At 38.8% G+C, this 16836-nt stretch overlaps 2 protein-coding genes across 3 annotated transcripts in view; both read left to right on the top strand.

Annotated features, from left to right (window-relative positions):
- The window catches only part of LOC149051420 (uncharacterized), a 10938-nt gene extending 5301 nt beyond the window's left edge, over positions 1–5637 (top strand). The window contains exons 8-9 of the mRNA XM_089183841.1: positions 709–4341; positions 4672–5637. Of these exons, the coding sequence (XP_089039967.1) occupies positions 709–4338 (3630 nt within the window). The 3' untranslated portion in view covers positions 4339–4341; positions 4672–5637. The remainder of the gene's footprint in view (positions 1–708; positions 4342–4671) is intronic.
- A 3067-nt stretch (positions 5638–8704) lies between these two features.
- On the top strand, positions 8705–13809 carry LOC149051419 (uncharacterized). 2 transcript variants are annotated; one of them, XM_089185198.1, is made up of 5 exons: positions 8705–8875; positions 8967–9245; positions 9938–9994; positions 10658–10896; positions 11755–13809. In XM_089185198.1, the coding sequence occupies exons 1-5, from the start codon at positions 8854–8856 to the stop codon at positions 11821–11823; spliced, it is 666 nt and encodes a 221-aa protein (XP_089041324.1). In that variant the 5' UTR covers positions 8705–8853; the 3' UTR covers positions 11824–13809. The 2 variants fall into 2 exon arrangements, with proteins under 2 accessions (XP_089041324.1, XP_089041330.1); XM_089185204.1 differs by lacking the exon at positions 9938–9994.
- Positions 13810–16836: the final 3027 nt, after the last annotated feature.

Below are 16836 nucleotides of genomic sequence, written 5' to 3'. Positions count from 1 at the left end.
GGAAGTCTCGGCAACGCTTATCAAGGTCTTGGACAGTTCAAAACAGCCATCCAGTACCATCAACGTCATCTAGAAATTGCTAAAGAAGTGCGAGACAAGGCCGAAGAGGGAAAAAGTTATGGAAGTCTCGGCAATGCTTATCAAGGTCTTGGACAGTTCAAAACAGCCATCCAGTACCATCAACGTCATCTAGAAATTGCTAAAGAAGTGGGAGACAAGGCCGGAGAGGGAAAAAGTTATGGCGGTCTCGCCAACGCTTATCAAGGTCTAGGAGAAATCAAAACAGCCATCGAGTACCATCAACGTCATCTAGAAATTGCTAAAGAAGTGGGAGACAAGGCCGGAGAGGGAGCATATTATGGAAATCTCGGGAACGCTTATCACAGTCTAGGAGAGTTCAAAACAGCCATCGAGTACCATCAACGTCATCTACAAATTGCTATAGAAGTGGGAGACAAGGCCGGAGAGGGAAGAAGTTATGGCAGACTCGGCAAAGCTTATGACAGTCTAGGAGAGTTCAAAACAGCCATCAAGTACAACCAACGTGATCTAGAAATTGCTAAAGAACACGGAGACAAGGCCAGAAAGGGAAGAAGTTTTGGCAATCTCGGCAACGCTTTTCACAGTCTAGGAGAGTTCAAAACAGCTATCAAGTACCATCAACGTCATCTAGAAATTGTTAAAGAAGTCGGAGACAAGGCCAGAGAGGGAAGAAGTTATGCCAATCTCGGCAACGCTTATGACAGTCTAGGAGAGTTCAAAACAGCCATCCAGTACCATCAACGTCATCTAGAAATTGCTAAAGAGGTGGGAGACAAGGCCGGAGAGGGAACACGTTATGGCAATCTCGGCAACGCTTATGACAGTCTAGGAGAGTTCAAAACAGCCATCAAGTACCATCAACGTCATCTAGAAATTTCCAAAAAAGAAGTGGGAGACAAGACCGGAGAGGGAAGAAGTTATGGCAATCTCGGCAACGCTTATCACAGTCTAGGAGAGTTCAAAACGGCCATCAAGTACCATCAACAATGCCTAGAAATTGCTAAAGAAGTGGGAGACAAGGCCGGAGAGGGAGCAAGTTATGGCAATCTCGGCAACGCTTATGACAGTCTAGGAGAGTCCAAAACAGCCATCAAGTACCATCGACGTCGTCTAGAAATTGCTAAAGAAGTGGGAGACAAGGCCGGAGAGGGAAAAAGTTATACCAACCTCGGCAACGCTTATGACAGTTTAGGAGAGTTCAAAACAGCCATCAAGTTCCATCAACTTCATCTAGAAATTGTTAAAGAAGTGGGAGACGAGGCCGGAGAGGGATTCAGTTATGGAAGTCTCGGCAACGCTTATCAAGGTCTTGAACAGTTCAAAACAGCCATCCAGTACCATCAACGTCATCTAGAAATTGCCAAAGAAGTGGGAGACAAGGCCGGAGAGGGATTCAGTTATGGAAGGCTCGGCAACGCTTATCAAGGTCTTGGACAGTTCAAAACAGCCATCCAGTACCATCAACGTCATCTAGAAATTGCTAAAGAAGTGGGAGACGAGGCCGGAGAGGGAAAAAGTTATGGAAGTCTCGGCAATGCTTATCAAGGTCTTGGACAGTTCAAAACAGCCATCCAGTACCATCAACGTCATCTAGAAATTGCTAAAGAAGTGGGAGACAAGGCCGGAGAGGGAGCAAGTTATGGCAATCTCGGCAACGCTTATGACAAACTAGGAGAGTCCAAAACAGCCATCAAGTACCATCGACGTCGTCTAGAAATTGCTAAAGAAGTGGGAGACAAGGCCGGAGAGGGAAAAAGTTATACCAACCTCGGCAACGCTTATGACAGTTTAGGAGAGTTCAAAACAGCCATCAAGTTCCATCAACTTCATCTAGAAATTGCTAAAGAAGTGGGAGACGAGGCCGGAGAGGGATTCAGTTATGGAAGACTCGGCAACGCTTATCAAGGTCTTGGACAGTTCAAAACAGCCATCCAGTACCATCAACGTCATCTAGAAATTGCTAAAGAAGTGGGAGACAAGGCCGGAGAGGGATTCAGTTATGGAAGTCTCGGCAACGCTTATCAAGGTCTTGGACAGTTCAATACAGCCATCCAGTACCATCAACGTCATCTAGAAATTGCTAAAGAAGTGGGAGACGAGGCCGGAGAGGGAAAAAGTTATGGAAGTTTCGGCAATGCTTATCAAGGTCTTGGACAGTTCAAAACAGCCATCCAGTACCATCAACGTCATCTAGAAATTGCTAAAGAAGTGGGAGACAAGGCCGGAGAGGGAGCAAGTTATGGCAATCTCGGCAACGCTTATGACAGTCTAGGAGAGTTCAAAACAGCCATCGAGTACCATCAACGTCATCTAGAAATTGCTATGGAAGTGGGAGACAAGGCCGGAGAGGGAAAAAGTTATGGCGGTCTCGGCAACGCTTATCACAGTCTAGGACAGTTCAAAACAGCCATCCAGTACCATCAACGTCATCTAGAAATTTCTAAGGAAGTGGGAGACAAGGCTGGAGAGGGAAGAAATTATGGCAATCTCGGCCACACCTATAAAAGTCTGCGTAAGTTTAAAAATGCCACCGAGTACAATCGACGTCATCTAGAAATTGCTAAAGAAGTGGGAGACGAGGTCGGAGAGGGATTCAGTAATGGCAGTCTCGGCAACGCTTATCAAGGTCTTAGACAGTTTAAAACAGCCATCCAGTACCATGAACGTCATCTAGAAATTGCTAAAGAATTGGGAGACAAGGCCGGAGAGGGAAAAAGTTATAGCAGTCTCGGCAACGCTTATCAAGGTTTAAGACAGCTCAAAGCAGCCATGCAGTACCATCAACGTCATCTGGAAATTGCTAAGGAAGTGGGAGACAAGACTGGAGAGGCTTGTGCATTAAGTTTCCTTGGTAGCATTTATGAGTACCTAGGAAGCCTAAAGAAGGCCTTTTTCCTCTATCACTCGAGTGTACTGTTGTATAATGATATCAGGGCCAGTCTTCATTTTAACGATCAGTGGAAAATTAGTTTTCGTAATCAACACCAAAGTGCATACAGAGGCTTGTGGTGTGTAACCATCAAGCAAGGTAAAAGTGTAAAGGCTCTTCTTGCCGCAGAAGAAGGACGTGCTCAAGCTCTGAGAGATCTCATGGAGACAAAATATTACCCTGGATGTTCTTCAACGCACAGAGCTTCGTGCGTTTCTCTGAGTCGTGTTCCGTTAGACACAATTTTCCTAGCTGTGAGGGGACCGTGCCTTTACTTCTGGATTTTCAGCAATGATGACATAAAAGTGAGAAAAGTACACATCAACAATTATAAGTATGCGTATGAATTGGAACTTTTCATCCAGTTACTGAACAAATCTGCTCTTAAGGAGATCGGTGCAAGAGGTACTGTTGCAATCGAAAATCCTCCGTTAGACTCGCCGACAGAAGAGAAAGTGGCCAATGATGTGATCCGAGTTGATGTGAGGCACTCCCAATCAAGTGCTTTAAAGAAGCTGCACGACATCATCGTTTCTCCTATTGCTGACCTGATCGAAGGCAACGACGAGATCACATTCGTTCCTGAGGGGCCATTTTGTCTTGTACCTTTTGCAGCGTTGCAAGACTCCAACTTATCATATTTAAGTGATTCTTTCAGAATTCGTGTGCTTCCCTCTCTGACGACCTTGCAACTAATTCATGATTGTCCAGCTGACTTTCACATGAAGACTGGTGCATTGCTTGTCGGCGACCCATGTTTCAAGCATCTCATCTATGAGGGAACACTTTTGGTGCAACTTCCAGGAGCAAGGAAAGAAGTGGAGATGATCGGACGTATCCTTAATGTCCCCCCTCTCACTAGAGAAATGGCAACAAAAGAGGAAGTGTTAAAACGAATATCATCAGTGGCCTTAGTTCACATAGCAGCGCACGGCAAAATGGAAACTGGAGAAGTTATCCTGGCACCAAACGCCACAAGAGAAAACCCTCAGCCGCAAGAGAAAGACTATCTTCTGACGATGAAAGATGTCATAGAAGCTGGGTTGCGAGCACGTCTGGTTGTACTTAGCTGCTGTCACACTACTCGTGGGGAGATCATGGCCGAGGGTGTGGTCGGCATGGCGCGTGCACTTTTGGGTGCCGGTGCCAGATCTGTTGTGGTAACCTTGTGGGCGATTGGCGACGAGGGAACCCTGGAGTTCATGAGTTTCTTCTACGATGCACTTGCCAAAGGCAAGAAGGCCAGTGAAGCTCTCAATCAGGCCATGAAGTGTATGAGAGATATTGAAAAGTTTAAGGAGGTTTGGCACTGGGCACCATTTGTACTCATTGGTGACGACGTCAACCTGGATTTCAAAGAGATTTAAAAGGTGGATCAAGTAATAATTCTGTTGATACATTCTATTCAATACAAAGTTACATTAAATCATAATTTTTGCTCATATACGAGCAGTGATACTTGCGTGTTAGTTTCCTTTCAGTTGGGTTACGAATTTATTTTTCTCTCTGCAAACTGAGATGCAGTACAATCAAGTGGACACGTTTACGATGATAACATTCTTTTTTGGAAACATGATAGGAGTAAAATAGCAAATCTGTTTTAAAACAATCCTGTTGTGCAATGTATCGTTTCATGTGCTGAGAAATATTTCATGGCAACTCAACTATCCTCCCTAAACTGAGATTCTTTTATGTTTCAGTTAAGGCAGTGAGCATTGGAATCCCAGGGAGTTTTCGGATACCTACAAATGCTGATATTTGGACCAGAAACCTGTAAGCTACCGATGAAACCTTGGTCAAGAACCAAAAGACGGCCAAAGTCAAGTTTAACAAGAGAACAGATTTCCATTGATTCAAAAGTTGCCTTTTTGCTTGTCTGAACTGCTTTTACGAGCTTAATCTTTGATATCCTTCTCAAACTACTGTTTGTTTGTTTTTTTTCATATGATGTCTTAAAATTATCGTGACTAGGTATGTGAGAAGTTATTTTTAATGTAAGTATTTTCTACTGAGAGGATTTGGGCGTTACATTTACGTCGAAGTTGAAAACGTTTTCCAGAGTTTTTTACAGACTTTTTCTCAATCAGTTTAGTCTCATGAGTGATATGAAGCTATTACAGCTATGTGCGTGTGTAGAGAATTTCCATAGGAATTGGAGAATAATCAGTTGTTCGATTGCTCGATTATCTTTGTCTATGTCAGATGGAAATTGTGAGGAACTTTTCGAGGATTTATATTCAGTCATTGGTACTTAAAGTTAGTTTCTGCCGATTAGAATTTGGTTTATCTGGGCTTAAAATGAAAGATTTTGGCCGTAATGGCAAGGATTAAGTCTTGGTATTAGTTAATTTTCTGAGATTTCTCCTTTAATTTTGAATGAGATAAATTGTGTTATTTTTTACAAGCAGAACGATGCATTTTAAGTATATTGTTTAATCTAATCGCCCAAAGGCAAAACGAGAACTTTTATTTTATCATTTTAGTTATGGTTTACAAAGCATTGAAGGAAGCTCAGAATGAGCTGGAAAGTTGGAACCAAATGATTTTATTTAGTTTCTCCGATTAGATTGTTTACCCATTATCTAAGTACAATAAACTAACATTTAAATGTCAAACAACGAAACAAGTCGCTTGATATTTTGTTAGAATGGAAGAGGAAATCATTAACAAAGGAAGGAAAATTGCTGCATCAACCTGCATAAGCCATTTCTTGTCGTTTGAAATAGTATTCGCTTAATAACTTTTGCCCATTTCTTTGAATAAGTTTACTGAATGAGAGATAAACTTCGATATTTTCTGACTCTATAACTGCTAATATCGATCACTAGCAATCGTTTCTTAGGATGTCACACGACGCACTTTAGCACGTTATGTGACAGATATGAAGTTTTGTCACATCTTTTCTTTTGGAGTAGAGAGCGCAAATATGTCTTATTCGCTCAACCTTTTGCCATTTCCTTGCCATTTCCTTGGATAGAGTTATTAAATGAGATATATATGAGGAGGGCCGACCGAGGAGAACTTTTCACGGCTAACGGTTAAAATTGTGGCCATTTTTCTGCTGCAGTTAACCCAGAATAACACAAAATAACACATTGTAGAAAGGAAAGATTTTTAAGGTTGACTTTTTCTACAACTAAGGGTTAAAATTGTTCAATTTTTTACGCCTGACAGATAGTTTTTTGACCGATATACTGCGAACGGTTAACCCCATGGAGACCCTCGACTAGGTGGCATGCAAGATGTGAAACAATAACGTTTTAAGAAAGTGACATTTGCAACTCGAATTAAGAGTGCTGGTTTTTGAGGAGTGAGGAAAACCGGGAAAAACAAGCCGTGGAAAAATCCCGGAAGTAAGGATCAACCTGGGAGAGAGCGTGGGGAGAGCGTTGTCGCTACGCATTCCTGTTATGTTCAATCTGAGATGCTTAATGAAGCTAACGCGAGATACTCACCGTAGTGAGGGCGAGCAAGGATAAATTTCCTTCACCCTTTAAAGACCTTGAGCCGGATCCAAAAAGTAAGGAAGCCCTCATGTTTTGACTGCATTGCAGATCTAAAAAACTGCGACAACGTAAATGTTTCAGCAGAACATCTCTACTGACGATAGCATATATTACAATCATTTTCAAAAAAGAGCCATGGGAAGAGGGGAAGGGTGGGTCGAGGTTCCGTTTCTTCCCCGGGTTGGGAGTGTAAACGGCTACGTGGTTAAACGACGGGTTCTCAAGAATCTTAGAACTAAGATTTCAGAAGGTAAGAATAAGAATCTCCCCAAGTAATTGCTGGACTTAGACTTCTTTCGTCTTCCTAGATTTTCTCTTCGTGCTTCATAACTGTACTCCATCTACCCACCTTACGGCGGTTTTTTATAATATACCACACAGGTGGATAGAGCTTTTCGCGTGGGCTGATTGGCTAATTTGGAATTCATAGTGGAACCTGTATTAAGCGGTCGATTGTCAAATTCCCGAATTTTTTTCCTCTTATGTATTGTCACTTTCACCACTTTTCAGCGGTGGTCTCTATTAAGCGGTTGTTGTCATCCTTGACTGAGTCCCATCGGCCTGTTCGGGTTGTATGGTACGGTCACCTAGGGAGGAATCACTCGAATAAAACGACGAATTGTCTCTGAAGTAAAAATTTATTCCATATTTGTCTCCAAAATCAATGTTAGTATTTAGAGTTCAGATGTCCTTAACGAATTGCAGATTATCTTTCTTCCATAGGACTGTTTGTATCTGACAAATATTATACAAGAAAATTACACTAGAAAAATCATTTAATGGTTAATTACCAAGAGGTCTGATTGTTAGAATTCTTATCTATTGTTCTTTTTTTTACGCTGTACCATCATTTTATGGATGTTATTTGATACATTTTTTACATAAACTCGACATAAAATAAATGATGAATTATCGTATTAATTAAATGTTGTTTTCTTGTCTTTTGTCGTTGACCTGTATTAAACGGTGATAACACTCAGTGATAACACACAGTCATGTATATTTTACTGATTAAAACAGAGGAATTTTTTTTTCTGGTACCTCATGTCGAGTGCTGGACTGCTGTGCAGGTAAAGGGGGTAAGTTTCTAAAGAAACTGGGGTGCTGCATCAGTGGGAGAGTATAACAGTGTAATTTTGTATTATTAACTGAGTTGATAATGTAGATTGGCCACTGTAAAGAGTTTAAAAGCTGACGTTTCAAGTGTTAGCCCTTCATCACAGCTGTTGGAGGAATTGTGAGTTGTGTGTGTATTTATATGAAGAAAATGGAGGCACACTATTGGTGGGAATATGGTGACGAGAAAACAAGAATAAATTAGCTGAATGTAAAGCGTTCGTTGATACTGTGGGGATGAAAAGTGCCAATCTGAAAGACAAATCTTTGTTCTGGAGTTTTGCAGCCCTTCGAACTGCCTCACTGTAGGGAAAGAGATTAAGGAGATTAGATTGTCTAGCAACCAGTTTGGATGTGCTCGTGTCATTTCTTTCTACATCGTGAAGGCATTCTTGCTGTGCAGGTAGTTGAGGGTTGAAGCCCCAGACTGCAAAAACACTCAGGGGTTTTAAAATAACTAAGGAGAATGTGCTGCCTTTGCTGTAACATCTGAAAATGGTTAGATGTTCTGGTCTTCTCAGCTAAGGATGATAAACCATAGGCCCCATACTCTCCTACATCTTCTCTGTACTGGTTATAAGCAGGGGACATTAACCCTTTAACTCCCAGAAATGATTAACAGGTAACTTCTCCCTATAATATCCTTACATTATCCTGCAAACAGGTGATGAGAATACCCAGACTTCTCAGGTAGAGGATGTTTTCTTGAACTAACAGGAAAGTTCTTATAACTGATGAATATGCAATTGTGCAGCAGCTAGAGGGGGAATTAAATAATAATCAGATCTTAAGAGTTCAAGAGTAAAAGAACTCACAGACTTCAACAAAGAGTAAAGAATGTGGCTGCCAGTGTGGTCATCTGGCCTTGTTTTTATTTATGGAGGCCCACATTTAAACTTACTTTTAAGCCGAACTGAGCCAGCCTGTATAAATATTCCAAATAAATACATAAATAAATAACTCAATATCAAGTTCACTCCCGTATCGCAAATGGAGGTTAGGTGCCCAAGGGGCCCAGGAGCTGCAACCACACCCCATGGCGCTAGAACACCCGACTGGCCTACCCAATCTTTTTCCAAGCCCCCTCTGAGCACCCATCACACTAAAGACAGCAACATGTCCTCCTCACCTAAATTATCTGATATCAATAATTGCTAATATGAACTAAATTATCAGATATGTATAATCTAAATGAAGTGTGTAGCACTGGTACCTAGGAAGGTATGTCCGATAGAGGACTGGGTTTCATTCCTGTAAAACATGGCGGAATCCACGGAATCAAGTGAGTAATGACCCTTTTTGACGTTTTTCAGCAAAAGCGTTCCTTTTCTTCTTGAGTTGTACTATTTATTTTGAAAATGAAATTCATCTAGATCGTGGCAAAAAACGAAAAAAGCGACCTACGCTTTTAGAGGTGCTGGAAACAGCTCGAAAAATACTGAGAAGAGATGACCACGGGCAACCCTCTCCTTCTGCATCAACTGGCACGGTTATGAGAACTCGAGCCCCGGCAGTGTGCCATTTTTCGAAAGATTCACGTACAGGACGACGCAAGACTCACTGCCAATATCGCCCAAAAAGCAGCGCAGCAGCCAGCAAAAACGTACTTCAGCTGACAGACGTCGGACTCGCGAATGATACCGACGTTCTAGGTATAAACACTCGTATTAATCAATCCTAAATTAGCTTGAGCGATGTAGTACATGTATATCTTTAAGCTTAATTATCAAGATCGGGTGAAGATGTAAGCTTCTTGGACACGTGTATTTCTTTAGATTCTTTTTAATGTTTACATATTAAGGATTTACTCGGACTTTATATGGGATTGAGTCTCTATTCTTTATTAACTCGATAATTAAGTTCTTCTGCGAGGGAGTTTTAATAAACCTTCTTCTTCTTCTTCTTCTTTTTCCTCTTCTTCTTCTTCTTCTTCTTCTTCTTCTATAATAATGTATAATAATAATAATAATTATTATTATTATTATAGTAATGATATGATGATGATAATGATGATAATAATATTAATGACAGTAATAATTGAGATTTATATAGCGCAAGTTCCATATACCCTCACAAATAGAAGAGAGCTGAGAAGGCTATAATTTTGTTCCTGCCGAAGCCAGTAAATTCTTTGATAATAATTTTAGTATCCTAAATTAATGCTGTTTTTAAAAGTGTATTCTTTAATTTAACTGTTTCATCATGTAAACCAAATAAACTACCAAATTTTGTTAAGTTTATCATATTGGAGGTGTAAAGATATACACATGGGTAGAGAAAACAAGTTTGTTCTGGTCATTACAGCAAAATCTTAAAAAAGTTGCATTGCCACCCAATTTTTTAGACATTGATTCCTGTTTGGACAGCGGTGTGGATCCGCCATCATCCTCAGCTGAAACAAGTATGAATTTTTTTGTCATCTATTATTATCATTATTATTGTTGTTGTTGTTGTTGTTGTTGTTGTTATTATTATTATTATTATTATTACAAAGTTTCATCTGTTGCTAGTTCACTTTTATGTTTGCAATAGTTAATTTTGATTTCAAAATTACATTGATAAACATTTAGTGGATCTCAGTTTAAATGTAAAACAGCAAGTTGTAGTGGCTTTATAATAATGCATTAGATGAGAAAGGTATTTTGTAGCCTTGTTGCTTTTATTAGATATCTTTATCATTTATTGTCATCATCATCAGTCATCAATTATTATTCAACAGTTCAAAAACTATCCAAAGAGTTGGAAAACATAATTGTTGCATTGTTATTGATTTAAGGGGTAAGATTTTAATTCATTCATGTTTTTTAATACTAAGCATAGAAAACTCTGCTACAGTCATATCAAAACTATTATTTAAAGTATCATTTGTTGTTTATAAAATTATGCAGTTAATTGAGTGAGTGAACCACACAACTGAACAGGCTATGTAACACTTCATCGCATGTTAGCCTTACAAGAAATTCAAATACTTAGAAAATTGTCACATCAATTGTAGTAAATGTTGTTAAATATCACAAGGTACCTTTTGACATTTTGGCATTTGAGTCTTCTCCTCTCTTTTTAGGTAGGTTTGATATGAACCATGTCCTGTTTAGATGCCTTCAGTGCCAAAAAGACCTACCCACATCCAATCCAGTTGTTGTTACTCAGCTTGGATTTTGGCCTGGTAGTGTCAGCAACATGACCTATGTTTTTGATCCAGTGGTTTTTTTACACTGGGATCTGTTCCAGAAGGAAAGTCCTGGTTGTTCCAAGAGATCTTATCTTACATCTCTTGAACAGTTTTCTTTAAGAAAAGGAAGGGTATGTTTTTCCTACAATGCTGAGTACTAAATTATTAAAACCCCTTTTCTATGCATTAAGGCCCTATTTCCCTCTTAGGGAAAAGGAAATGATGATGATGATGATGATGATGATGATGATTCTATGAATTAACTGCATGAAGCAGATATCATATTATATAATTATATTCGTGGTTATAGTCAACTACCTCTTAACAGACGCCTCTATAGGATGGACACATTTCATAGACGGACACCTTCTGTTTGTCCCGTACTGTAACTAAACGCCTTATAAGACAGACACCTCTCCAAGACGGACAACCTCCACTTTAAAAACCCTCAATGGACACTTGTGAAATATAGTTTTATGTGAATAATACCTCAAAACAGAAATGTACATACTGAATATGAAAAGAAATCACTATTTAGAGAAGCAAATTGTTTGTCACGTAACTAAATATGTCAAGAAGAATTAGTCAGGGCGTTGACAATTTCAAACATTTGCACAAAAGCAATGAATTTTCCAATAATATTGTGTTCCAGTTTGTAGTTTTTATGACTTAAAACACACTAAATACAGTTGTGTATTCATTGTGCATCAGCATCTTCAGTTAAGCTTTATTATCTCAGAATTGCTGGTCTCATGTTACCTCTATAAGTTTATTCTTTTTATTTAAAAAAACTTGATGTATAGTTACTGTAAGGCAAACTAAATTTCCCTGAATGTTCCCTCTCTTACTTGTTACCATGTTCGTGGACAAAATTTTCATCTCAGCCTGGCCCTTTGTTGTTAAAGTCATTGAAATTTCTTGCAAATTATCCTGCAAGTGCAAGTCATTTTCGCTTACCAATAATATATATTTTATTTCATGTCTTTTAGGTTGGAACCATCAACAGTAATTCCTTTTCATGTGCTTTTAAGGAGTGGAAATATTGCCAGTCAGCATGATCTCGACACCAAAATAACGATTATCATTATTTCTAAATTGGCCCTGAAATAACAAATAGCATAATTTCAGTGCATGTGTGAGACCTTCGGGCTCGAAGCTTGGGAACTAGTATCCAGGGAAAGATAAAATGGCGGCAAAGGAAATCTCAGTAGTTTAATATTTTAGCGTGAAAAGGCTTGGGTGTTGTGATCTGGTTCTCAAGTAAAAAAAAAATCACGGTCTGCAATGGCCCTACCACCTTTTGAACAACAAGAAAACATTGAAACGGTGGTAAAAAGCAGCAAGTTTCAGCTTAGTCAAAATGTTTTTTAGAAGTATGCAAGCTGGCTATAGTAATAGAAGGTAGAGACCAAACCTTGTCCAGACTAGACGCCTAACAAATGTTCTGTGTGGACAGCCAAATCCCTGGTTAATGGCACATTTTGACTAGGCTATTTGTTATTTAGCTACTAAGTAATCTTATTATTAAAGATTACTGCATTCCTTTTTAATGATTTGCTGCCAATTGTATGCTGTATATAGCTTATGATTTGTGTGATTTTCAAGAGTAAATTAGAAATACCTGAAGATGGTAATGATGTACTAGATAACGTACTTGATGCAAAGCAATTTTGGCACAAAGTGTATGCCTTGTCCTCAGGTGATTTTAACATGCTAATAAGATTTGTTATTCAAATAATATACATCAGCTGGAATGGGAATATTGAAAGAAAAATAATAATATTTAACCATAAAAAGTTTTGGTTTTATGTCCAAATTAAGGACTTAGTTGAAGATCACTGCACTGATCAGGCCTCGAAGGCCAAAAAAGTGCTGTCTGCTGTTAGTCTAATTTTTGTCATTTCTATTGATTTATTTCATTTATCAATGTTTCTTTGAGTTATAATTCATTGACCTCTTTCAATAGTGCAGGTTTGCTCATGTAACCTAATCCCACATGTATGTATGTACAATCTCAGTTGAAATTTTGAGTGGCAGGCAAGCTGGCAATAGTAATAGGCAGCAGAGGCCAAATCTTGTCCTGAATAGAAGTCTGACATGTGTGAAATTGGCAGCTATTTCATTGTAGGTGGCCAAAGTTTTGGCTGCAGCACATTTTGACCTGGCTGATTGTGTGTGTTATGTATGTGTTCTTCTTTTTAGGTGTTAAACAGGTCAAAGTACCGAAAAAAACCTCTGTGATAACTTGGTAGTCTAAGATGTAAAAATTTTTAATAATAAGGTAAAGCTTGATCATTCTTAAGAGTTTGCATCTGTTCTAAAAGTTTTGGGGAGAGTTAGGGGGGCATTATTTATACAAATGTATTTAAAAAGTAGCAAAAAAATAAAAAGAACTAGGGCAAAATCCCAATTTGCTTTAAAAGTTTATTTTATTAAGAGCATAATTCTGGATATAGCTTGGGATTTGTGTGATTTTCACAAATTGTTGGGTTGTTATGTAAACTTAATTTACAGGAACCTTGTCAATTTTCAGCTTCAAGAACAAGTACATAATTGCAGGAAGAGCTTGAAGCTTGAAAAATTGACTGATGAAACTGGAACAGATGTCATGAGATTTGTACAATAGGTTGGCCTGGGAGGGACCAAGAATTAAAGAATTCATTGATTCTCTTACACCTTTTGTCTGCATAGTGTGCTTCTGTAGAGCTTAGTTATTGCTGTAGAAAACTTTTTTGGAGGGCCCTTGAGATCACTCACTTTTGAGCTAGTTGCCCCTAGGGAAGAGGATATATGTACTTATTATCTCCCTTGGGGGGGGGGGGGTGAAGGGTTAAAGACACTGATTCTTCTCCAGTAGCCACAAGTACCCCTGCATATGGAAATTTTGAACACTATTAAAGGGCTAGTACCCTCATTTCACACTTGAATTTCTAATTTAGTGTAAGTTATGAAAAATAATGAATGTAAATTCATCTTGGTTGTACAGGTTATATCCAGCAGTCCTTAAAAAAAATAAAAAGGTATTTTTCTGAATTAAAAAAAAAGTGTTCTTGCTTCAAAGTAAGTGCATGATATGTCATTCAATTAATGCTCTAGCAGAGTTTTTGTTTGAAATGCCAAAATCAACTTCACGAGTAAGGACAAAAAAAAAAAGGCAATAAGAAAATGTTCTGTATCCTTTATGTCAATTTGGGCTGAAAAACACGTTTTTGTTCCTTTTGCAAAAATTAGCTTATTTCACGACCAAAAATGATGCAAACAAGTTTAAACGTTATGTTTTCAGCAAAACAGCGATAGAATCTGCGAAAAAACAATGGAGACAAGCTAACACACAGTGTTCTCAGTAAAATTTGGGCAAAAAAACCTTAAAAACCAAAAAAAAAAAATGCACTGACGTACCCATTTTTGGCCAAGATAACTGCCAAAACACTGAAAACTAGCTTGAAAGTACATGTTTTTCACAAGATCGCGACGAAATCTGTCTAAAATCTCCAAAATACGGCAGAAATGTACGATTTTTGCAAAATTTTTCGCTAAAGTTGACAAAAACACTCAATTCAACTGAAAAACACGTTTGTTTATTTTTGCAAAAATAAGCTTATTTCAGTTTTAAAAACGCTGCAAAACAGCTAAAACACAATGTTCTCAGCAAAATAGTGCAAGAGTCTGTGGGAAAACACAAAAACCAAGCTTAAACCCAATGTAAATTGATAAAAAGGCCCGAATTGCGCATTTTGGCAGTTATTTTGGCAAAAAATGGTATATTTTGATTTCAAGCAAACTTTCAAGTAGTTGTTAAAGATTAGAGCCAAACACAATACCAAAAAAAAAATTGGATGTTTTCAGAAAAAATTGTAACCCTCAGCCTAATCATAATCGCACCCTACCCAAGCCCTAACTCTAACTCTAGCTGTGAGCTATCCTAACCCTAACCCTAGCCCCGGGCTAGGGTTAGGGCCAGGGTTAAGAACGGAACTTTTCACTCCAGTCAAAATGATGCAACTGGTTAACATGGTCCAACCAGCCAAAACAAGATAAAATGGTTTAAACGGTGAAAAGATTTTAATTACGTGACATGGTCCAATTGGAAGAAACGATCTCACTTAGTAAAATAGTGCAACTGGTTAACATGATCCAACTTGTTAAAATGATGCCAATATCTAAAATGAACAAACTGGTTTAAATGATCCAACCAGTTGAAATGGTCTAACTGGATAATGCATGTGTAACCAGTGAAATTGGTTCAAATAATTCAAGTCATCAACCTGGTAAGAATGGTAACATTAGTTAAAAAGATCCAGCATATTACAGTGGTTCAACTGGTAAAAATAATCATCCAACTACTAAAAGTTATTGAACCCCAATCAAAATTAATCCAACCGCTTCAAATAATCCAACTGGTAAAAATTCTTCAAGTTGTTATTTAAGTGAAAAAGGTGACAAAATCTCCTTGAAAATATTTATGAAGAGACTTACACCCTTACCCTAAACTCTAACCCTACCCCCAAACCCTAACCCCAAACCTTCACCCTAGCCCTAACCTCAACCGCAAACCCTCTAACCCTAACACTAAGCCCAAACCCTTACCCTAACCCTAACCCTAATCCCAAACCCTAGCCCCACACCATAACCCTAAAACCTAACCCTAAACCCTAACCTATAGCCCTTAACCTAGACCTAACCCTAACCCTAACCCTAACCCTAACCTCAACCTTCTCTATCTATCCTGTAAGTGTACCAGTCGGCCTATCGTTTGTTTTTCAGTAAACTTTCAAGTAGTTACTGAAATTTACAAACGCAATACCAAAAACCCTGCAATTGAATGCTTGTAGAAAAATATTAACGCCAACCCTAAGCATAGCCTCACCCTAGCCTTAACCCTAATTCTGACACTAAACCCCGCTAACCCTAAGCATAATTTACCCTAGCCCTAACCCTGATTGTAACACTAAACCCCTCTGACCCGAAGCAACCCAAACTCTAACCCTAACCAAGTAATGGGCTCCTGCCCTAACCCTATCCTCAACCCTGAATTAAACCCTTTACCATAGCTTAGGATTGGTTTGGGGTTTGGGTTAGGTTTAGGATAGCACAGAGTTAGAGTGAGCACAGGACGAAATAGCATGATTCCATAATTCGGAAAAATGAAACTCTATGTTTCCACGTCATTCACTTCTTCCTTGGACCTGTTATGTTTCCGTTATGATTCCTGAATGGAAATATGACGACACATTTCCGTTGCAATTCTGTCAACGGAATATTATCGTCGCCTGTTTCCGTTACGTTTTCTTGTACGGATTCAAACTTTTACCGTCAAGTAAAACATATATATATAAAGTGCTGTACAGTTCTTACACCACGTTACCATGAAGACGTGATCGTTCGAGGACAACAAAGGCAAATTGGCGTGCATTAGGTGTTTACGTTCGTAGGAATCATAAGAAGTCCTAGAAGCTTCGATGTTTTACACTGAGCTATGTGCATGTTAATTTTGGAACTGTTTCGAAACCTTACAAAATTGAATCTTTTAAACTTACTCTGTGCTTAGATTTTTAAGCAGCTGGATCATTCGAGCCAGTTTAGTCACTCAAACCAGCAATACAATACTAGGCTAACTGGATAGTTTTAGGGTTAGGGTTAGGATTTACAAGTAGGCACACGCAGTTGTGTGGATATTGTGGTACATGGAGTTTAGTGGAGTGTAGATTTTAGCAGTATTTGCCAGTGTTGACATATTTATAAAATTATGGTTCCAAAGTGCGTGTCACTGTTGAGAACCCAAGAAAATCATGAGAAAGTCGCCGATGGATTAGCCATAAAAATAAGCCCAACTCTGAGTCAATGCCAAACCACAAGAAAGTTGTGAAACTCGCGCCAATGTAAAAAAAAAAAAAAAACAACTGAGGTTCGAAGTATAGGTCGATGCTAACATCCTATGGAAATCATGGGAAAGTCGAGGAGATTGTTCATGGTACCAACCAATGCCACTTTCCCATGAAAATCAAGAAAGCTGTGGAAACTAGCCAGCATATGCTAGAATGACAATCTTTAATAAAATTCATATCTAATAA

The sequence above is a fragment of the Pocillopora damicornis genome, chromosome 1, assembly GCF_964200805.1.
Source record: "Pocillopora damicornis chromosome 1, jaPocDami1.2, whole genome shotgun sequence".
In the NCBI taxonomy this organism is placed as follows: domain Eukaryota; kingdom Metazoa; phylum Cnidaria; class Anthozoa; order Scleractinia; family Pocilloporidae; genus Pocillopora; species Pocillopora damicornis.
This window is presented reverse-complemented; position numbering and strand designations above follow the sequence as displayed.

What these genes read in the sequence shown, in the direction of transcription:
- LOC149051419 (XM_089185198.1), top strand. Translation starts at nt 8,854, where the DNA reads ATGGCGGAATCCACGGAATCAA. An exon ending in GGCGGAATCCACGGAATCAA is followed by an intron (nt 8,876 to 8,966) that starts GTGAGTAATGAC and finishes AAATTCATCTAG; the next exon opens with ATCGTGGCAAAAAACGAAAA. An exon ending in ATCATCCTCAGCTGAAACAA is followed by an intron (nt 9,995 to 10,657) that starts GTATGAATTTTT and finishes CTCTCTTTTTAG; the next exon opens with GTAGGTTTGATATGAACCAT.